General features: G+C 35.0%; 2 protein-coding genes and 1 pseudogene across 2 annotated transcripts; 2 read left to right on the top strand and 1 right to left on the bottom strand.

Annotated features, from left to right (window-relative positions):
* LOC104708494 lies at positions 4-6,158 on the bottom strand (annotated as a pseudogene).
* LOC104708497 (splicing factor SF3a60 homolog) lies at positions 8,383-12,259 on the top strand. Its single transcript, XM_010425080.2, has 11 exons — positions 8,383-8,705; positions 9,048-9,149; positions 9,624-9,728; positions 9,868-10,010; positions 10,113-10,209; positions 10,497-10,661; positions 10,737-10,808; positions 11,076-11,234; positions 11,320-11,526; positions 11,627-11,773; positions 11,871-12,259. Exons 1-11 carry the CDS (start codon positions 8,532-8,534, stop codon positions 12,015-12,017), a joined length of 1,518 nt encoding a protein of 505 aa, XP_010423382.1. The 5' UTR covers positions 8,383-8,531; the 3' UTR covers positions 12,018-12,259.
* LOC104708498 (cyclin-B1-2-like) lies at positions 13,022-15,232 on the top strand. The gene is made up of 5 exons (XM_010425081.1): positions 13,022-13,162; positions 13,542-14,344; positions 14,430-14,588; positions 14,683-14,861; positions 14,950-15,232. The coding sequence occupies exons 1-5, from the start codon at positions 13,123-13,125 to the stop codon at positions 15,116-15,118; spliced, it is 1,350 nt and encodes a 449-aa protein (XP_010423383.1). The 5' UTR covers positions 13,022-13,122; the 3' UTR covers positions 15,119-15,232.

The following is a 23,307-nucleotide window of genomic DNA, read 5'->3' on the forward strand; positions in this document are numbered from 1 at the left end:
GGGTATCAAAGACTTTTTCATTATTATTATCATACCCAAAAAAAAAGTTCGAAAACTTTATCTTAAGTTTCCAACTAATCAATAGATCAAATATATCCAAATGGGAAAAACCAAAGAACAAACAAAATTCAATCGCTAGTTGTTCAGACTCTCTATATGACTTTGAGTTCGACTAGAGCACTAGCTTCCACGGAGGGTGAAATTGTTAAAAACTAGCTCTAGTTCCCAGTCCCAAAACAATAACTGTAGTCTATGGGGAAAAGACGGTTACTCTGGCAAACTTGTGGAGGAGGGAAAGAAGGGTCATGTCTCAATTCTCAATTTTCCAGCCACGCTTGGCCAGATCTTGAATCACGCGCCTCGCAGCTTCTGCATTATCGTTAAGAGGAGAGTAGCTCCACTTCTCACGCATCTTGTCATATAAAATCCATAGAAGCTCATGTCAGGATTCACCAAAGAAAAAGAGAAGTGTCTCACAAGTAGATAAATCGAAAGACTGGAGTAGAGTTCTTAGAGTTACATCTTCTTTTCCGGTTAAAGGTCGAACAGCTCCTCTTTCACGGAGAGTGTTCTGGAAGTCAGAAAATTTCCATGTACACTGTTCATCACCCACAACATAAACGGGTTTCCTGTGTCGAGAATGAGATTTCAATATCATTCAAAGACGGAACAATAAAAAGGAAAAGGTCGTTGTTGTTGTCTTGAACATACCCGGTACTACATGCCTCGCTCAACATACTTATAGAGTCAGCAGTTATGATAAAAGTATCGGCTAATGCAAGATGTCCCAAATGCGGATTAGGGTCTGAGAAATGGAAGACGAGAGAAAGTATCAAACTTTGCCACGGACAAGTTGGGATTAACAAAATCCGTTTCACCTTTTCCATCGCAAATGTTGACCTTAGAGTTAGAGCTCAGTTCTCCTGTTATAATATCTGCAACCTGTAGAAATATGAGTAACTATGATGACCATTCAGTCCACACGAGCTCTATATTCTACAAATACTTTTACTTACCTTCTTTGGTGTTCTTCTTGAGAAAGATATTCTTAGGCTTCCACAGCTCCAAAGGATACTCTGAAGCATGCCACACAATTTCTTAGAAAGATCAACACCATACAAACAGTTCCCTACAGAAAATTAACAAAAAAGCGTAAAAAGTTTAATCACAGTTATAAATACAGCTCAATAGACTATATAAAATATGAAGATGCACAATATGTTTACTTGTAGGTCCTCCAATATTAACTACAACCAAAGGTTTTGACAGTGAAGCAAACTCGTCCTTCCATTCCAAAGTAGCCTTTCTTAGTGTAGAAGCGTCGACGTTATGAAGAGCTCCGGTAGTGAGAAACTGAATTTCAGAATTCAAGCTTGTTACCAGCAACTAAATGACAATTCCTTGCCATCAAATTCCTTTTGATGAACATTAGAAAAGACACATACCACATTTCTACCTGGAGGTTCATGTGGAGTTACCCATGGCCGGAGAAAGAAAGGAATCTGCATCTTTCCTTCAGGTGTTAAAGAATAATAATCATGACGAGGTGTGATCACAAGATCAAATCTCTCGAGACGCGACCTTGGATGTTGCACCTGGAAAAAAAAAACGAGAAAACAATGAATATGAGGCCAAGATTTGGCATTTGCAGATATCAGTCAAATGGAAAGATCTGCTAAAAGCCTAAAACCATCATACACAACAAAAAAAAAAGGCCATAGAAACTTGGGTTCTTCAAGGAACAAACTTAACCTGGACAACAAAGACATTTTCCATAGCTAGTCGTCTTATGGAGCTTGCAACAGATATAGTATCACTACCACATGCCACCACTAACAACGGTCCATTCCTATCATAAGGCCAAAATTGTAATCATAAATGTTCAATTACAGTGCTGTATCAAGATCACATCAATTAACTTGATTTGATTTAGAGCAAAGGAGGATTAAACTACTTGTCAAACGTATTACGAGCCATAGCAGCAATCTGATGCGCATCAGCTACATCAAACTCATCCGTGATTCCTACAGCAATTTTCAGGAAACAAGTTACTAACAAAACTCTCTTATTAGGTCTTAGTTTCACTCAAATTGAATGATAAAAATAACTTGAAAACATATATGTTCAAAGTGTGAATCGCATTAGCATTCAATAAGAATTTAAGTCTACCAGTAGCGTTAATGGAGAATCCGGCACAGATACTGATGATAAAACGATGAATTCTTTTGCAGATAGAGATCGGAAACCATTGAAGGCAACTAATGATTCCACCTCTTGGTCTAGCGACACTCTGAACAACAGAGAGAGAAAAAAACAAACTAGGAAAGCATTAGAAATTTGGATACAGACACACTTCGAATCACCTATAGAAAAAGATTAGTGTTTTGAATCGGAGCTTACATAATAGAGGTGACGATCGAAGAGGCCTAAGGATCGAATAAGGCCGATGCACTGATTCTCCGCGCCGGCGCAGCCGTTTCCGATCACAATAGCTCGTTTCACTACGCCGAAAACCCTTCCTTGTAGATCCTCCGATAAACCGGTGACGGCCAGTTCCGGTGGCGGTGTTCGTCGCATTACAGTTTGAGTGACGAGGGATTTGGAGATTCTTCTCTGAGAAACTTCAGTGAAGAAGACCGAGACAAAATCCAATTGACCAGACCAAACCGAAATTTAAATCGGAATAAACCAATAACCAACTTGAACCGGAAAATAAAAGGGGATAAATTAGCCTTGGTTTAATATATGAGTTATAAAGATTTTATAATAATCTAAAAACCTTCTTCAGCTAATTTCATACATTAGTAATTTTCGGAGGGATATTGCCGTATTGGTAGATTGATTTATAATAAGTTGTGAATTTGTAGATTTATAATAAAGAATTTTGTGTTACTATTGTGATCATTTTGTACAGTAATTCATATATAATATATTTTGTTGGGTGTGTTGGTTTTGTAATTAATTATATTTAAATTTTTTGGTTATTTACAAAGTTGAAATGCTATGGGAAATTTGAACAATTTTTTCAAACTATTTTAGTGTTATTGGAAGTTTGAACAAAGTTTTTTTTTAAATCATTTTAAATGGTTTAGTCACTAAACTACATAATTCAAAAACCATACTCCTCTATTGTTTGTTTTTGTCACTAACTAATCACATATACTATTTTTACAAAACAATTTAAATGGTTTAGTCACTAAACTACATAATTCAAAAACCATACTCCTCTATTGTTTTTTTTTTGTCACTAACTAATCACATATACTATTTTTACAAAACAATTTCACATATACGGTAAAACCTCTATAATTTAATAATGTTGGGACCATGATATTTTATTAATTTTTATATAAATTAATAATAATTATTTTGTAGTGTAAATTAATAATTATTATTTTGTAGTGTAAATTAATAATTAATTTATAGATATATATATATATATATATATTTAATTGTTTAAGTTAAAAAAATTATGAATTTAGACAATTTTAACAAAATAATATTAGACTTTTAGATGTTATCAATTTATAATTAAATTTCTAATATTTAGAAAAAATTGTTGATAATAAATTACAAATACTCTATAAAAATATAAAAATAAAAATGGTGCATATGTAGCTATTTATATAACATGTTATAGAATATTTTCTATCATTATAATTTGAAAATACAACATAACAATTATTTTATAGATTTGTCCAAAAAAAAATTGTTTTATAGATATGAGCTCTATGAGAAAATTCAAAATTCTAAAACATACATATATCACGTGGCAATATAAATACTAACACTGACTCGGAAAAAACGCGAGTCAGGAACAGACCTACCTCCTCCGGAAGATAGAGGAGGCCGGCGGCGTCGTCCTCGTTCCGTCCTCCTTCTTTGCGGAGCCTCTCCCGGTAAGCCTCCTCCAGCGTCGTCTTTTCGATTTCTCTGGTTTTTTTTTTATCAGAAATAGTTTGGATCGTAATTAATTTAAGATTTTTCTGATTTGTTTCTGAAAATAAGATTAATTTTGATCAATTAAAACAATTTGGGGGTATGCAACAAAATTTATAATAATTGTCAAACAGAAATAAGTTAAAATCTCAATAGCTAGATTATTATCTCTAGAATCAATTTCTATTTTCCTTTTAAATTAAAAGATTTTAAATTTTAAATTTCAAATATATAAACAATACTAATATCTTTCGTTCAATGTCAAACATATTTAGAAGTTAAACAAAATAAAAACAATTAATACGAATCTTTTAAAAATCAGAACTGTATAAATATCATAATCTATTGAATTATAATATGTCACATGTCACATATATATTAGACATGTGCATATATGATATATATAACCAATAAAAGAAAAACAAAATTTAAGGTAAAACAGTAAATGCTACAACACTACTAATAGCCGCTGCAATTGCTCCGACTACAAATCCCGGTAAGTTTCCACCTCCAAATAATGCATCAACAGGACCAGCACCAAATGATACAATCATTTATGGTATCACGATTGACATATTCAAAACTCCAAGAGAGAGTCCTGTGAAGTTGACATTAAAAATAAAGCATCCTTATTAATATCTATGTTACAAAACGAATATTAATTGTTTCTTCTAATGGTTAGTAAGATGATAATCAAGTTAGTAAGATAACCATACGATAGACATCGATCATCCCTATATTATATGTTTTATTTGATTCTGAATGTTTATTTTTGTTTAAAGACAAAAAAAAGTGTATAAATACCTTGTCCGGCACCGCTGCTACTTGAGATGATGGAAGCTAGTGCGAACGGAATACTAAAAGTAATCTATAATAATACAAACAAAAATGATTAATAATGTTAGCAAAAGTAATGGACAACAATTGTAACATAAATTGGATAAAGAGAAAAGTTGTGGACTTACGGCTAGAGGAATTCCAAGAACTGCAAAGAGACTCAATGCTCCAGCTTTGATGCCCTCAGTGGGAAGGGCCATTGCACCGAAGGTTCTCCGGTGCTCCTCGGCCATTTTAGAAACCAAAACCGTCATTGCCAAACACACGGCGAGGATGATATTCACACCTCCCCAAAGCCTTTTAGCTCCAATTTTCTTACTAATACTTTCAATACCAAGGGACACGACTCCAAGAACGACTGAGTTAAGCATCAATCCCAATGCACCAACGTGGACTCCTTTGTTGTAAAGTCTCTTCATCTTGTCATCTCCTTCTGATCTTCCACCGTAAACTTCACGACCCATCCAGTCAGTATCGAATAAAAGGAAAGGGAACCACGCGATCCAGTTCAAAGACGTGACGATTAGTAGCATCCACATTGGACGTTTCATCACCTTAAAGGCTCCAAAGATCTCGTCGAAGAAGGGAGTTTTCTTGTCTTCTTCGGAGTCTGGCTTTGGCGACCATTGTTTGTCTTCAACGTACCAAAGAGATATGCTGGTGACGACGACGAGGAGGGTAATGGAAAGGAAGAAACAACTCTTTAGATTTGCGCAATAGATGTCACATGCTTTAGTCACTGTGAAAGGAAACATCTTGTGGAGGTGAGTGTAAGATCCGGCCGCGTATCCCAAAACGTTTCCAACGGCCATGAAGAAAGAGAAAAACGCGTTTGCTATTTGCGTTTTCCTAGCGTCTCCAGCTGCTAAATCGCCGAGGAAAGCTCGACAAGGTCCTTGGAGAGTGTTGTTAGCCACGTCAAGGATCCAGAAACCGAGAGCGAAGATAACGACGGCGTTTGAATTTATATGGTCGTCGAGTTTGTCTCCCATTCTATGGCCGATATCAGCAGCGTATCCGATTAGGAAAACAGCAACGGCGACAAGCAAAGCACCGGTGGCGATGAAAGGACGACGACGACCGAATCTAGACTGACAACGGTCACTGTAATAACCGACGGTTGGCTGAACAAGCAGGTCGGACACAGGACCACATAGCCAAATAAGAGATGACCATTTATGTGGAACCCCAAGAAGTTGCACGTACGGAGTTAGGAGAGACAACTGAAGAGCCCAACCGGACTGTATACCGGCGGCGATAGAAGTTACCGCGATCATCTTTCTCAGTGGCGCCGGCCCATCATCAAGATCCGTTGCGGATGAAGAAGAAGAAGACTGTCTATACAGAGTCGCTTTAGTATTTCTTTCTTGGAGGTCACTCATCTTTCACCTTGTCTTCAAAAAGGGTTTGTGTTGGTGGGTGATGAATGAGACGGGTTAGGTATTATAAAGACGAAGGTGAAGATTTTTGTTTTCTATAGTTTAGGGAACTAAATCTTTTCTAGTATGGATATAACGCATGTCTTTATTGGAAATTATTTGGATTACGGTAACAATGACACAAGACAAGCGAGATAATATAACTGAGATCAGTTTATTATCTTATCTATTTTCCATATAATTAAGATACGTGACAGATTTTTTCAATATTTTGGTTTTCCATATCTCGTCAAATTCTTTTTGTTCAATTTCCATTTTTAAAATGTTCTGTTTGGATTTAACCGCGTCACAATTCCTTCTTCCACAAGAAAAACAAGTTAATAGGATTAGGAAACAAAAAAAAAATCTCGAAACCAAATTTGGGCCTTTAAATAGTTCTCACGTCGTAAGTAATAAGGCCTAAAAACGTAATGGGCCTAAAGTCAATAGAGGTGAATTAGCCTTGTTCAATTAGGGTTTTAAAATAAATTCAAGTCTCCCACTATATAAATTCCCATCTTCTTCTTCTTTACTTATCCCAATTAGGGTTTGTTTCTTTCAATTGTGTGCTTCGTATTTTATCATTTGTGTTTTTCAACCTAGCGCAGCCCTTAAGATCGCCTTCCACAAAATTTAACAATGGAAGCGTGTCGAGTCATAGCTGCGCTAAATCGAATTTTAAATTTAGGGTTGGTTTCATTAGGGTTCTCCTAATAGCTAATCCGCCATTGTCCTTGTTGATTTGATATATATAGCACGAGGCTCTCTCTCGCTGACTCTTCAGATATAATAAGAGTTAACTCTGTTTTTTTATCTGATAGAGATCATTATAGCGTTTGGGGATTCTCGGATTTTGTAATTCGCGTGTCTTTAGTATCTCGTGCTTTATATATCGGCTAGGATACATTTGTTTTGTGAATTGTTTTGTGTGGATTTGTAATTAGAAAGGCGAGAATGATGAATCAATTAGATGTGTGAATGAGGGGTAATTTCCTTGTTATGAACTCAAACTTGTTTGAGGCATTATCATATTTCTGACTCGCCACTTTTGTTAAGATTTTTGTTGTTTTTTTTTTTTTGTTTGGGTTGGAATGGTGGAATATGAGGAACATATAACTCAACCGTGAATCATAACTTTAATGTTTTGATAACTATGATCCAATTTTTGCTTATTGATATTCTGATTCCACCTTTTTGTTTTGTTAATTTTTGTTTTCTTGTTTGGTTTTGCTGGGTTTTAACTTTCTCAAATAAATCGTCTTCTGCTTAAAATTAGATCAAATAATATTATGATACTCGAACCAGAGTTCCTAAAGCTACAGTTAGCCGGTTTAGAGATTTAGTCCCTTTGATTAGAGTTTATCGGCTACTTCCCTTGGCGACTGGATTAAACTGTGGATATAAATCATGTTGGAGCGGACGACACTATTCATATACATATTACTCATGAACTTCGGACAAGATGTGACTAGAGTGAGAAGACAAGTAAAAGAAAATTTGAACATTGATAAGTAATCAACATCGGCTAATAATCAATTTATACACCAACAGGAGATCTTTATTAGTATGTAGTTTTATGAATATATTCCAAAATGAAATCAATCCTATTGTGGTTCCATTTATGTAAACGAAGTTTTAAAACTAACGGCCAATTAACGGCCATTGTGGTTCCATTATGAGTCATCTTACCTATTGTGTTGTTCTTATGCAAAATCTGATTAAAGCTAAACCTCAAATTCTTATGCAAAATCTGATTAAAGCTAAACCTCAAATTCTTATGCAAGGAGAGATATCATTTGATTTTAACTCAGAATTGCCTAGAAGTTAGAGCTCTTAATTCTTATATACAAGTTGTCAGATCCTGAATTTCTATTCGAAGAGTGTGAAAACTGGATTTGTTTGTTTGAAAAAGCTCAATTTGAGACAATTATCCAAAACCTCTCTATGTTGGAGTCTCCTTTATTTACAAACAACATACAGTACAAGGTTTTTTTCAACTACTCATCAATAAAAAAAGGTTAAAAACATTGCAATCAAAGACATAAAAAAATAAATTACAAAAATGGTTACAATTATTATAAGAAAATTGATTACAATTTCAAGTGAACCGGAACCGGAACCGGAACCGGAACCATAACACAAACCGTCTTTGGAAAAAAGGAAATCCCAAAACACATAATACCACCCGATTTTATTAGAATTGGTTCACCGGCGAGTCGAGGAGAGACTCAGATTGAGAAAATAAGAAAGAGAGATTAGATTTAGGGTTTAGAGTCCGGCGAAGAAGAGAGAGAGGTCTCGAACCCAAGGAACGTCAGTCAGGAGGAAACAGAGAAGATGTCATCGACTCTCCTCGAGCAAACTCGCTCCAGTCATGAAGAGGTTGAAAGGTTGGAGCGATTAGTTGTGCAAGATCTACAGACTGAGCCACCGTCAAGCAAGGACAGATTGGTCCAGGGACATCGTGTTCGTCACATGATTGAATCTATCATGCTCACCACGAACAAACTTGTACGTTTTCTTTCTTCTTCTTCCTCTCCTCAATTTCATTCTTCTTCTCCTCCTCGCGTTTTTGTTATTTTTGTGTTTATTCTCTTCTGAATTCAAATGCAGAGAAAAACTTGGGTTGCTGATTTTTGTTTAAACAAAAGGTTGTTGAGTGTTCCTCTTTTCTTTTCTGCAGTTCAATCTTGTCAGTGTTGTTGATTGCTTAAGCTTTAAGTGTGTATGTAATTTAGGGATTCTAAGTTTTGAGCTAAGCATTCTTCAGTGTTTGAGTTAATTGTGATTGATAAGTTCCATCAGTAGATGCCTTGGATTTATCCTAACCTTGATTCTTTGTTGTTTTGTAAGGTTGAAACCTATGAAGATAAGGATGGGGCAAGGGAAGATGAAATAGCAGCGCTTGGTGGTGGCCAGGCTGCGTTTAGTGCATTTTACGATCGTTTGAAAGAGGTTTGTTTTCTACCCTTTTGCATGTCTTTTTTTCCTCAAAACTACTTGCCTATGGTTCTCTGGGTAGTTGTTTCTTATAAGATTGAGCAGCTAACTTTACCAGATAAATGTTTTTTTTTAAAGATTGAGGATAAGAGATTTAGCTGTTTATAATTTGTTTATCTCTTCATTGATTGTCTTGAATCACTGGTGATGGAGAATTAAGAATAATGTACGAAATCTCAGTGAAAATGTATTAGTTCTGTTCCATCAGCAATTTGGTTAGCTGTATAAGGGGTTGCTTTTTGCAGAATAGTATTAAGCGGTAAAATATTCGTGTGAAGATACTGTTTTTGTATCTAAGTAGAGTGCAGGCCCTGAATAAGATTCACTAATTTGGTGTTTTTCATTGTCCGAATTCTTTGATTTGTTCGTAACACTGATGAAATTATCAGATTTGCAGCTGTTTTAACTTTTTTTTTATGAAACTTGCAGATACGTGAATATCATAAAAGGCATCTTTCTGGACGTCTTGTTGATGCTAATGAAGATTATGAAGCACTCCTGAAGGAGGAACCAGTTATTGCGTTCAGTGGAGAGGTAAGTTTCTGCTTGGCTTTTATTGTTGCGTAAGGAGTTTCATATTGTTTGACAATTGTATACGCCCCTTTTTCTACATTGCTGGCTTCATGGTATATCGATTTTCTTCAATTGTTAAATCTTTTTGTCTGTTGCACAGGAGGGTGTTGGTCGGTACTTGGACTTACATGATATGTATAACCAGTACATCAACTCTAAATTTGGGGAAAGGGTTGAATATTCTGCTTACCTTGATGTTTTTTCTAGACCAGAGAAAATACCGCATAAACTAAAGCTATCGAGGTAAACATTTCATTGAGTTTTCTTTTACTTAGAATGCTACTTGCTTTGTTTCTACCTGCAGCTGAATGGCTTTCCTTTTTGTCTTGCTATCTGTCACTTTAGGCAATACAGGAAGTATATGGAAGCACTGCTAGAGTACTTGGTCGACTTTTTCCAGCGAACCGAGCCATTGCAAGATCTTGACCGGATACTTTCTAGGGTTTGAGCTCCTTCCTTTACTTATTGTTTTATTCTATTCAACTTGGTACCTTATGGATTTTCATAGCTCTATCAACCTGCATAATGATACATGTTTTGGAAAGTAAATTGCCATAACAAGATAATCGTTGTATTGAAAATTCATAAGTGCATTGTTTACACCAACTGTAGAGACTTTTATATCCTCGCACAGTGTTGAACCTAGTTATAGTGTGGCATTCTGCTAGTTCTAGTTTCGTCAATGGGAAAGTAGAAGGCTGGTACAATTAATGTGTTGGTTTGTTGCAGGTTGAAACTGATTTCGAAGAGCAATATGCGAATGGGAAAGTAGAAGGCTGGGAGAACCATAGCCAGGAAAATGAGCTTATTCCATCTCAGCATACTGTCATAGATCTGGATTACTACACTACAGTCGAGGAACTGGTAGATGTGGGTCCTGAAAAGCTAAAGGAGGTAATGACATGCTTCATGTTTCTATGCATCTTAAAGCATTATCCCGCTACTTATATTTTCTTTTATGTTATACAGGCATTGGGGGCATTAGGACTGAAGGTTGGTGGTACACCGCAGCAGCGTGCCGAGAGACTTTTCCTGACAAAGGTACTTACACTTGCTTATAATCATGTGTTTTCAGTTTGTCTTATGAGAGTGGGATTTTCTACTTATTTGTAGTGTCCGTGTTGTTTATGCTGGGTTTGGAAGGAACATTAGCTGTTATGAAAGCTAGTTTGGTAGTTCAGTTCAGGTCTTCCTCTAGTATAAAACTAAGGTTTTTGTTGGCATATCTCATGTCTGTGGGGACTGTTTCAAACTTATCTTATTGCCTTGACCCTTGAGGTTGTCTTAACTATCTCAACTTCTGTACAGCATACGCCTTTGGAAAAGCTGGATAAGAAACATTTTGCCAAACCTCTACACAATGGGAAACAAAACGGAGATGTCAAATCAACGCAGCAGTCAGAAAATGCTAAAGAGATTGCACTAACAGAGGTCAAAGTGAAGAAACTCTGCCAATTACTCGATGAGGTTAGTTTATTGAAGTTAATATATAGATCTGTTTCCCTCCCCAGATATGTAGCTGTGCTTTTAACTTTTCTTTGAACTTTTATAGACAATCGAAAGGACAAAACAAAACATTGTAAAGAAACAGTCCTTGACATATGAAGAAATGGAGGGAGAACGAGAAGGGGAGGAAGCTAATGCCGAGTCAGAAAGTGATGACGAGGACGGTGATATTTACAATCCGCTGAAGCTGCCAATGGGTTGGGATGGGAAGCCTATACCATACTGGCTCTACAAACTTCATGGCCTGGGCCAGGTATGTAGTTTAGTTATTACTATATTAGACCCATTATTCTTAAAGGATAGGATGGAAAACCATTGAGGGATTCATATTAAATTTTCTTGTTCACTTGCAGGAGTTTAAATGCGACATATGTGGGGACTATAGTTACTGGGGAAGAAGGGCTTTTGAGAGACATTTTAAAGAATGGAGACACCAGCACGGAATGCGTTGCCTAGGAATCCCTAACACAAAGAACTTCAATGAGATCACTTCAATTGAGGTAATATTATATTGTCAAAGACTTTGTTGTAGCTGCTTAACCCAATAGTTTGGTCATTTTATATTGATCTGTGATTTGTTGATTTGGTATGTTTCAGGAAGCGAAAGAATTGTGGAAGAGGATACAGGAGAGGCAAGGAGAGAACAAATGGAGGCCAGAACTCGAAGAGGAGTATGAAGATCGTGAAGGTAACATTTACAACAAGAAGACTTACTCTGATCTCCAGCGCCAAGGTCTCATCTGATGGGATCACAATCCTCAGGGTTTTAGATGAAATCTTCTCTCTCTCTCTATACTATATCACTTTAAAATCATACCTACCTTTCTTCTTTGTAAAATCAAACCATTTCGTCATCATCTTCTTGTGAAGTATCATCACCTTAAAACAGGTTTTAGTTGTAGGTACTGGATTCGACTTTGGTGTATGTTTTCAGAATTAACTATCACAATCCAGGATATTAAAATCGTTTTGATGGACAATGCCAATAACGAATAGTCAGGCATATTATTTCGAAATACATACACATATATACGATAAAGATGTACTATATATAAAAAAGAGAAGATATGTAAAAAACTCAGTCACTAAAGGTTTTCTCATTACTATTCTTTTAGTTCTGTTGTTATTCAGAATATCAGATGATGATGACTCACAAATTTTGGAATGTCTTAATTTTTAAAATATTCTTAATTGTTATCCGTTTCCTAACAATCATTGGTTATTTTCTTTTGTGTAAAATTTAAAATTGTGTCAAATGTTTTTTAAAATCATTAAATGTAAACAGATACAATCTCATACTAACACATAATTGTTTTTTTGGTCAGATTTATATCCATATTTATGTACACGAAGACCATACATTATTTTCAAAAAATCTGAACATACACAATCTCTCATTCTGGAAAGAATAATGAAATATACCTTTCTTAGCCAATTTGGCTAAGACTAAAGACTAAACCTTAGTGTATGTTCCAAACTTTTAATTAAGAAATAAAAGTTGGGATGGGCTTACCTTTTTTTTTAACACAGTCCAACGGCCACATTGTAGAGAGACGATCGAACCTAGTATAGTAAATCCTACGGTGCCAGCGCATTCCAACTTCGTAAGACTTAACATATCCACCGTTAGATCTAAAACCTAATCATCCAACGGCTAAAAACGAAAGCCCCAAAAAATATGACCGTTAGAAGTGATTGAACCGTTGGCTCCTCCTTTTGTCTTCATAAGAAGCGCTCTCTTGCCCTTGTCTTCGTCATAATCTCAAAGACTCTTTACGAAAGAGAAAAAAAAAAAAAGCAAAAGGCTTAAAGAACAAGAAGGAGTAAGATTCATTAGGAGAGAGAGATCATGGCGACGAGAGCAGCAAACGTACCTGAACAAGTCCGAGGTTTGTTTTCCCACAATCGTCTTTATTGCTCTTCTCAATTCTATGAATCGATTTGAATTATTTCTGGGTTATCTTAGATCTGAATTCTTTGGAATCGGTTTGTTTCGATTTGAATCGATCTGCGTTTGAAAAATCTTTGCTTTTTGTAATTCGTCGATTTTGAAATCTGGGTTTGAATTTGATTCGTTTTGTTTCCTGTATTCAACTCGTTTACCCTAACTCGGTCCTGATTTGTCTGATTCGTCTAAGATACAGATCCGATTTTGATATGTAGTTTCTCGTAATAGTCTTTATCTGGGATTAATCTTAGAATTGGATTTGTGAAGCGTAATGAGATAAAGATGAGATCTTGATTGGGTTTTCTTTATTTGTGAAACAGGTGCTCCTCTCGTAGATGGTATGAAGATTCAGAACAAGAACGGTGCTGCGAAGAATCGGCGTGCTCTAGGCGACATCGGGAATCTCGTATCTGTCCCCGGAGTTCAAGGTGGAAAGGCACAACCTCAGATTAACCGACCCATTACTCGAAGTTTCCGTGCTCAGCTATTAGCCAATGCCCAAATCGAAAGAAAGCCAATCAATGTTGACAACAAGGTTGGCCCAAAGAGACAACCTCTCGCTACAAGAAACCCAGAAGCACCAAAGGCGGTTCAGAAGAAGAACTTGGTTGTTAAGCAGCAACAACAGGGGAAAGCTGCTGCTGAAGTGGTTGAGTCAAAGAAGGAGGTGACTAAAAAGAAGGAAGCAGCAGCAGCAGTGTCACCTAAGAATAAGAAAGTGACGTACTCGTCTGTTCTTAGTGCTCGGAGCAAAGCTGCGTGTGGTATAGCTAACAAACCGAAGATTCTTGATATTGATGAGTCTGACAAGGATAATCATTTGGCTGCGGTGGAGTATGTTGATGATATGTACTCGTACTATAAAGAAGTTGAGAAGGAGAGCCAGCCTAAGATGTACATGCATATTCAGACTGAGATGAATGAGAAGATGAGAGCCATCTTGATTGATTGGTTACTAGAAGTTCACATCAAGTTTGAGCTTAACCTTGAAACTCTCTACCTTACTGTCAACATCATTGATCGATTCCTCTCTGTGAAAGCTGTCCCCAAGAGAGAGCTACAGCTTCTGGGAATCAGTGCCTTGCTTATCGCTTCCAAATATGAAGAAATCTGGCCACCACAGGTACTTGAATTGACTGTGTTTTGTATTTGTGTTACTTTAAGGGTTTGAGCTGATGTTGATGATGATGTGTGGCTTTGTTGTGTAGGTTAACGATCTGGTGTATGTCACGGACAATGCTTACAGTAGCAAACAGATCCTAGTGATGGAGAAGACTATTCTTGGAAACCTCGAATGGTATTTGACAGTCCCAACTCAATACGTGTTCCTTGTCCGCTTCATCAAAGCTTCGATGACTGATCCAGAAGTGAGTTCTAATTTTGCTTAAAGTTTCAGATTTCTGTTAAAACAATGTGATTTGGATAGAGACTAACTTTGCTTTTGCTGGTTGTATCATGTAGATGGAGAATATGGTACACTTTCTCGCTGAATTGGGGATGATGCATTACGACACCTTGATGTTCTGTCCCTCGATGCTTGCTGCTTCAGCTGTTTACACAGCAAGGTGCTCACTGAACAAGTCCCCTGCTTGGACTGATACATTGCAGTTCCACACCGGCTACACAGAATCTGAGATTATGTAAGTAGAGAAAATAGGCTTCAAAATATCATCATCTGTTTTGTTGTCTCTTAACTGTAGAAACTTATGTTTGTTCTTTGTTCTATAGGGACTGCTCAAAGCTTCTTGCTTTTCTACACTCGAGATGCGGTGAGAGCAGGCTGCGTGCGGTGTACAAGAAGTACTCAAAGGCCGAGAATGGAGGTGTAGCTTTGGTTTCAGCAGCCAAGTCTCTCTTGAGCGCTGCGTCTGATTTGAAGAAGCCTTCTTCTTCTTAGTGCTTTTATTTTTTTCATCAGATCTCTCTCTGATTCAAAATTCTGGATTCGACTTGTTGAAATATACTCTTGTTGTGAGTTCAAAACGTATTAATGAATTCTTTTTTTTTACTATTCAATGTCTTCAGTCTCACTCTTCAGCTATTAGCTCTTCAGTAGATAATGTTTTTGACTTGTGTGTCTCAAACAAATTGTAGTTGAGAATAAATAGAAGAAAATAGTGAAAAATATATTATTCAAAAATAGAGATCTTATTACAAAACATACTATTTGTGCAAAATACATTTGATAATTTATTTCATAATGCGTTGTCAAAAAAATCTGTATATAATAGCAATCAGAATAAATGCCAGCAAAAATTATGTTTTTAATACTTTTGGATAATTTTCTGAAAAAAATTGTAAAAATTTTGAATTGTGTGTTTTATAAAAAGTTGCGATTGTTCATTGTAACAGTTTTTTGTAAAGTTGCAACTATTCATTGTAGAGTTGTGTTAGAAATCTGAATAAATGCCACAAAAAATTGTGCTTTTTTTAATCATACCTTTTGGATAATTTTCTAAAACAAAATTTAAAAAAAATAAATTGTGTGTTTTACAAAAAGTTGCGATTGTTCATTGTAACGGTTTTTTTTGTGAAGTTGCAACTGTTCATTGTAGAGTTGTGTTAGAAATCCGAATAAATGTCACTAAAAATTGTGTTTTTTCAATCATACCTTTTGGATAATTTTCTAAAAAAAAAATTAAAAAAATTTAAATTGTGTGTTTTATATAAAAAGTTGTCATTTTTCATTGTAACAGCTTTTTTTTGTAAAGTTGCAACTGTTCACTGTAGAGTTTTGTTTATTCGAATATTCGTATATTTTGAAATATATATATATATATATATATATATATATATATATATTTGTCTGTTTGAACTATTTTTATTTTTTGCCATGACACAAAATAATATAAAATTTCAAACACAATGGTTTTTACTGCTTTCTAAATTATTCTCTAGCATTCATTCTTTTAAAAGTAAAGAAATTTCTCCAATTTTTGATTTAACAAAAGATTTTTGGAATGATGAATCTAATTTACAACTTTTAGTTAATTTTAAATATAAAATTTAATAAAAATACCTAAAGTTCTTTTTCCGAGAGTTAAATGGTTTATATAGTAAGTTTTTGAATTTGACTTTTCAATATGGTAATAAAGATGTTTTCTGTTTAAAAGCAGTTTATATGGGTTATTAGGTAAAAATATAATCAAGCGTAGACACAACAATTACGATTCTTCATAGAACCTTTTCGTAAATTTTTTGTTTTATCTGTTTAAAAAAAAATCAAAGGGTTGTATCTTTTCATTGTAGAGTTGTGTTTTTTCATTATATTTTATTTATATTTTTAATACAACTTTTCGTTCCAAAAGATGTGTATATTTAAATAGTCATATTTTTTTAACTCTCTTTATATTTATTTATTTATTATCTGTTTCCATTTATTTTCATTATAATTTTTATTAACAAATATTTTGTAGAGAAATGAACCTTCACGAGGTATAACCTCCAAAGTAAGGTTATTGCCTTAATTAACCATAGACTTGTGAGAGAAGTAGTAACTAGTAAGTGTGTGTTAGTGGCGTAGGTGGGAGAGTTGAAGTAGGCAACTCAACATTTTCACCTTTTTCAGCTATAAATGGAGATGTTTAGAAGGGGTTTTCTTACATTGCAACACACACAAAATTCTTTCACAATATCATTTTATAATTTTTTCATATTTTTCTTTGTTTCTTTGATATCATTCTGAGAAAAAATGGCTAATGTTGGAAACACTAGTGTGGATACTCTTCTTGAAGAGCTGGATCGTGAGAGCAAGGAGTTGAAAGATGATTTTGAGAAGCTTTGTGCGGAGATAGTCCAACTTCATCCTGCAACTGGTCGAACTGATGTTGGTGCCATTGAAGAGGTCAAGAAGAAGTTCAACGATATGCAAGTGAAGTTGGAAGAGCTCTCCAGGAAGATAAAAGAAGTTGAGGAGATGGAGGAAACCCAAGAGTGATAGGTTACTTTTACAATTCCAGAGTGAAGCTCTCTTATAAATAATTAAGTAACTGAGATATTGATCTTGAGAGCGATTGAAATATACATGTTAATTTAAAATTTTCTTGAACTATTACGTCCAGGGAAACTTTCTTGTAAGTAAAATAATTGGGAAGTCGTTGTCTCTAAACTCTGATGAGTTTTATATCCCTATAATATATATGCATGTTTGGTTCTGCATTTCTTCTCTTCTTGTTCCTTATGAGTCACATACTCTATAGTTGAAACATATATTCTCATTTCTTGATCGTTTATCGAGTTCTTGGGAAATACCCATAAAAGATTTGTCTCAATCACAATCAGAAGTTTAACTCTTGAAGTTTTTAATATTCTAGCTATATATTTTTAATCCTACAATTTATTACATATTAAAGAAGATTAAAATAGTTCAACCGACGATGAAGTGGTCTTGACCGATGAAATGAATTGGGGATAAAAACAAAGCACTACTATTTTTCTTTCATTTCCTTATATGTCCATTGAAAACTTCAAATTCTTTACTAAAAGAAAATGAACTTGTGGAATATTACAAAAAGAACAAAAATTAAAACACTCTTGGTAACACGTTTTCCTTCGTCGTAATTACTAGATTCTTTGTTTTCGTTTAACAATAAGATCCCCTAATCATGAACTCATATTATCAATAACCAATTCTCTATATATATATATATATCTCCAGAGAGAAAACGTAAGGCACTGTTTTCTTATTTTTGTGTGTGTTAGATGTTAACATGTTAATGCTTATCACTAACAAAGAAATAATTAAAGACATCTTGATCAAACATCCAGAGTTTAGCCAATAATACATTAGGTTAGAGCAGAAAAGTAACATTTACATTTTATATTAATCTATACAATATAAAACACTCTATATAGGGAATGTTGATGTACTCTATATTTGTTTATACAATATAAAACACCTGAATATATATAAATATCATTGTTGTAGGGTCATGTTCAATTTTAGTTATTTCAAAAACAAAATATTGACAGTAGATCCGAACCTTAGTCCTATTAAGGTAGAAGCGTACAGCATACGCGTCCATTAAACTAGAGAAGAAACAATAACATTTATGTTTTATAATTAACACAAAACTACCTTCTTAAGGTAAAAGTGTTGGGTTCTTAATACAATAGTCCATCTCCAATGCATTTTAAAATACTTGGGAAGATTTTAAAATATTTGTGTGAAATATTACTTAGTTTTGAATGGTTGTTCCATACACTCCATACTACATAGTGCATACTAACATTTTAGTATGGACTGTAGTATGGAGTAAACAGTGGTACGCAAAACCCCATACAATAGTATGGAGTAGAATCGGACTATAGTATGGAGTGGTGTGTACAAAAATATTAAAAATAATTTTAATAATATTTTTAATCATTATTAACTAATAACTATTACAAAATATTTTTAAAAACTACAAATCAAAATCTATTATTTTGATTATCCCATAACATATCAGCAATATTGTCTCGTATGTTTGCCATATATGGTCTATCTTCTCTCTCGACCTTATCTTGTTCATTTGAGTCATTTTGCTCGTTTTCTATATGCACTTCTGAAAAATCTTCAAAAAAATCTGTATCCAAAAATTTTGAAACTCTAATAAAGTTGTGGAGTCCCATCCTGGCGATAATTACTCTCTTTTGCACCTCCAAACCATATCTAGGATCAACCCTAAGAATCCTCCACGTCTTCTTCCATACTCCAAAAGTTCTTTCTATAGTAGAACATAAAGATGCATGAGATCTATTAAATAACTCTTCTTTGTTCACTGGCGGATGACCGTTGTTAAACTGTGACAAGTGGTATCTCACAACCCGATTTCGTGATGATCTGTAGGGAGCTAAGAAATCTTGCTTATTTGGATATCCTGAATCCACCACATAACTTGAATCTGTTGACAAAAAAAAAAAACTTGAATCATTAAAAGTTACCCTCTACGTATTGGAGGATCAAATATCTACTATAAACTAAACTAAAAAGAAAATGAGGTGAGAAAAGAAAACTTAATTGTGAATTTAAGATGAGATAAATGGTATGAAAGTACTCAGATTTTTTAAAGTACAAAGAAACACAAGTTCAACCAATGAGATGAAAGTACTCAGATTCAACTAGTTTATAACACGTTTTTACCCAACTTTTACTGTTGGTATGGAGTTGGTATGGAAGTTTTAAGGAGTAACCAGAAAAAATCGGACCAATAGTATAATTCACATAGTACGCAGTTTATTTTTGAATTGCAAACTAGTATGGAGGTTTATAGTATGGAGAAGTGCATACTAGTCTGGAATGACGAATGGTCAATTAACTGCGGACTGGTCCGACTTTAGTCCGGTCCGGAACGTACTGAACAACCATTCACAGCCTTAAACAAAGATTGTCAACCGCTACACGCTTCTTTCCAAGAGGTACCTCTAAATAGAAAAAATGTAATCTCCAAAGTAAGATTAATGCCTTAATTAACCATTTATAAAAAGTTGAGAGAGAAGTAGTATTAAATTTGTTATTAATGACTAGATGGATAGTTTTAATAAGTACGCAATTCACCATTATATCTTTTCACCTTTAGAATAAGATTATATACATCTCAACACATTACATATTTACATTACGCGGAAACCCACACGACCATATATGATAGGTTAATTTTAACAAAATAATCATATTAAGTTTGTTATTAGTGACTAGATGGATAGTTAAGTAAGCAATTATATTCACCAGATCACCTTTTTCAATAGAGATGCATGCATGCATGCTTAGAAGAGGGTTAACATCCCAACACATTACATTACGCCGAAACCCCTACATGGCCACATATTGCTTAAATTTACATTCGTTGACCAAATTAAACTCATATTAACAAAATGATAACACATATATGCTTGACAACCGAGCTGAGTAGTTCTCCAAATTAAACATCAGATTTTATAAAAGATAACCAAATTATATATATATATATATATATATATATTACTTGACAACCGTGCTGAGTACTTTTTGTAACACTCCCGAACATATAGTATGTTTTGGGGGTGGGTGTTGATCGACATCAGGGGGAGTGTCAATCGACACTAGCAAATTACGGTTCGACCTTGTTGAATTAAGTTGTTTATTTGGATTGGTTTGGTTTAAGTGGAATCTCCAAACCAACCAAGTATTTAAGCGAAAATCGACCTAAATCATGGGTTGAGTGTTGTTCGCCATTTTCAGAGAGAAATAGAGGGAGAAAAGAGAGCGCTTGAGAGTTTTGAGGTTTTTAGGGAGATTCTTGGCTTGTGGGCTGAGATCTTTTCCTATGGAGTGAGGATGTATTGCTAGGAAAAAAGGAGAGGCTTCCTAACGTGGATTCGTCATTGTTGGGTCAGATCTTTCTGCAAAAGAGTGAGTGCATGACCATGGCTGATCTAAGTCTGAGATCTTTTTTATTTTTCTTTTTTAATGTCGTTTGTGATGTTTTTTTTGCTTGTTTGGGTTGCTACTTGGTTCCTATAGATTCTTGTGGCCTTTGCTCGAGTTTTGGACGGATTGGAGATGGATAGTGTGACACCCCGGTTTCAGAGACTTGTAGATAGGCTTAAAAGAATTGATTTGACCACCTATGTCACCAAAGTCTAGAGTCCTGAGAGAACTCTAGAGTTAAGCGTGCTTGAGCTGGAGTAGTCTCACGATTGGTGACCTTCCAGGAAGTAATTTTCGGAACTGTGCGAGTGAGGACAAAACACAGAGTAAGATCATGTGGTGATTTGTAGGGACGATAAACTAGTCTTTAAAACCTCTCAGACGTAGCAAACCGACCGTCGGATATGGATGGGCTCACGGGTCTAGTGAGAGTACGTGAGGCTCAATAAGGAAGGTGGATCCATGGACAGGGATTGGACATGGGGCCCACTAAAAGGTGGCGGTCGGGGCATTACAAGTGGTATCAGAGCCAAACCTAGACGAGTGTGGATTCGAGTGGGCTCACACCGTCGGGGTGATGGTATTGGTTGGCAACGAGAATGTTGCGATATGTTAATGGGAGGTTTAAAAGAATTGATTTGGCCACCTATATCACCAGAGTGCACTTATCTTTTCGGTCAAGGGTCCTGAGAGAACTCCACAGTTAAGCGTGTTTATGTTAAAGTAGTCTCAGAATGGGTGTCCTTCCAGGAAGTGACTGTCAAAACTATGCGAGTGAGGACAAAAACACCAAAAAAGATCATGTGGGTAGGGATGGTAAACAAATCTTTAAAATCTCATGAACGTAGCAAACCGACCATCGGATATGGATGGACTCACGGGCCTAATATAACTAAAAATATAACTAAAATATAAAAATCTTATGACATAATTAAATATAAATATTTTTTTTAAAGAATAAATAAATATTGATTATACATAGATTTTCTTTTTACTAGTTTAGATTACTTTTTTGTTTTTTCTTATTTTACCGGTGTCACAATCAAATAACTTGAAAACAAAATTTTATATAACAAGACACTTAAAATCTTTTATCAACTTTTTATTTTCGCTAAACTAAACGCATCGTTTTAAGCACCCTTTCTCTATTTAAGGACAACAAGCAGAGATAATTTTGAGTTTTTCTTTCATCTTCACTTCATTACAGTAATTGCTGAATTGAGTACCTTTGCACACAAATCTCGATTGGTGATCTCCTCTGTGTTTCAAGGTTCTTAATTTCCTAGAGTTCTGAGGTTAGTTCTTCTCCCACTTTGTGTTGTTCCTTGGTTTCGATTGATATTTTAGGGTTTCGGTGTTTGCTCGTTTCGCTCAGATTCGTGTTTTTGATATTTGGGTTTGTTTCGTGTAACCATTTCATTGGAATTATATGCATGCTAGAAGCTTATATATAGGTAGCTACATGACATGAGGGTTTAGAGTTTAGGGCCTCTAGGTTCATACATAGCGATTTAAGGGTTTTAGGATTTAATTAGGCTTATTTATATAGTGAGCCCCCATTGTTATTACATGTTAGAAGCTTATACATAGCGATTGCGCTAGAAATTAAGAATACGTAAAGCTGAAGCTGAAGAGATAAAACCAAAATGCAACAATGACATCAACGACGCTTGGTTCAAGACAGTTTGGTTCAAGGAAGCAGTACCTAGGTACTCCTTCATTACCTGGCTTGCTATTCTCGAGAGACTCCCCACTAGGGATAGGCTACGACGCTAGGGGATCAATGTTCTTGATGAATGTGTTCTCTGTACCTCCGATACTGAAACTCACTCTTACCTCTTCTTTGAGTGTCCTTTCTCTGCCTCCCTTGGGCTGCTTTAGCTTCTAGATTCTGGTCATCTCTTCCCCAGGATCTCCTTCCATCTCAGTTTGGATCCTTCGTGCAAGACCTCAACAAGCTCAGAACGCTACTCTTCTAAAGCTCATCTTGCAAGCATCCTGCTATATCATTTGGTGTGAACATAACTCGAGGATCTTCTCTGATATGTCATCAACTGCTTCGTCATCTCAACTGTCTATGGACCGTTCAGTAAGAGATCAACTTCTTTCCTTACCCTCCTCCCTTTTGGCTCTTATTTTAGTTGTATTAACTTATCTTTTTAGTATGTTCCGCTTAAATAAGTTGTATCAACATGTATAGAAAAAACTTGAAAAGCTTGGTATAAAATTTAACCTTTTTACCAAAAAAAATAAAAATAAACAGTGACATCAACGTTTACATTCTCTTGCTCGTTTGTTTGTTTGTTTGTTTTTTTTTTTTTGGTAAACTCTTGCTCGTTTGTTTACATGTGTTTGGTAGCGTGACTGACAAAAAGAATGAAGACTCCTAGTATTAATAATAATAATTCTAGTTGTGAAAAAGTTAAAAATTTTCATTTTACTTTTGTCCCAATCTTAAGTATGTATTAAAACATCTGTCATCTTTTTGATCTCATCTAATTTTTTTTTTTTTTTTTTTTGTCAACAATCTTAATGATGATGATATCTAAAGAGAACTAATTATCTTCTAATTTTTGATCAAATTTTAATTTGTAAAAGTATGACAAAAAATTATTTTGTGGAGTTTAAAGCAAAAAAAAAAAAATCTGATCTCACCTCTATTTTGAAAGCTTTTTTTTTTTTTTTTTTTTTTTTTTTTT

Source organism: Camelina sativa, chromosome 8 (genome assembly GCF_000633955.1).
Source record: "Camelina sativa cultivar DH55 chromosome 8, Cs, whole genome shotgun sequence".
Lineage (NCBI taxonomy): Eukaryota > Viridiplantae > Streptophyta > Magnoliopsida > Brassicales > Brassicaceae > Camelina > Camelina sativa.

What these genes read in the sequence shown, in the direction of transcription:
- LOC104708497 (XM_010425080.2), top strand. Translation starts at nt 8,532, where the DNA reads ATGTCATCGACTCTCCTCGAGCAAACTCGCTCCAGTCATGAAGAGGTT. An exon ending in TTTACGATCGTTTGAAAGAG is followed by an intron (nt 9,150 to 9,623) that starts GTTTGTTTTCTA and finishes TGAAACTTGCAG; the next exon opens with ATACGTGAATATCATAAAAG. An exon ending in TTATTGCGTTCAGTGGAGAG is followed by an intron (nt 9,729 to 9,867) that starts GTAAGTTTCTGC and finishes TCTGTTGCACAG; the next exon opens with GAGGGTGTTGGTCGGTACTT.
- LOC104708498 (XM_010425081.1), top strand. Translation starts at nt 13,123, where the DNA reads ATGGCGACGAGAGCAGCAAACGTACCTGAACAAGTCCGAG. An exon ending in CGTACCTGAACAAGTCCGAG is followed by an intron (nt 13,163 to 13,541) that starts GTTTGTTTTCCC and finishes TTTGTGAAACAG; the next exon opens with GTGCTCCTCTCGTAGATGGT. An exon ending in AAGAAATCTGGCCACCACAG is followed by an intron (nt 14,345 to 14,429) that starts GTACTTGAATTG and finishes TTTGTTGTGTAG; the next exon opens with GTTAACGATCTGGTGTATGT.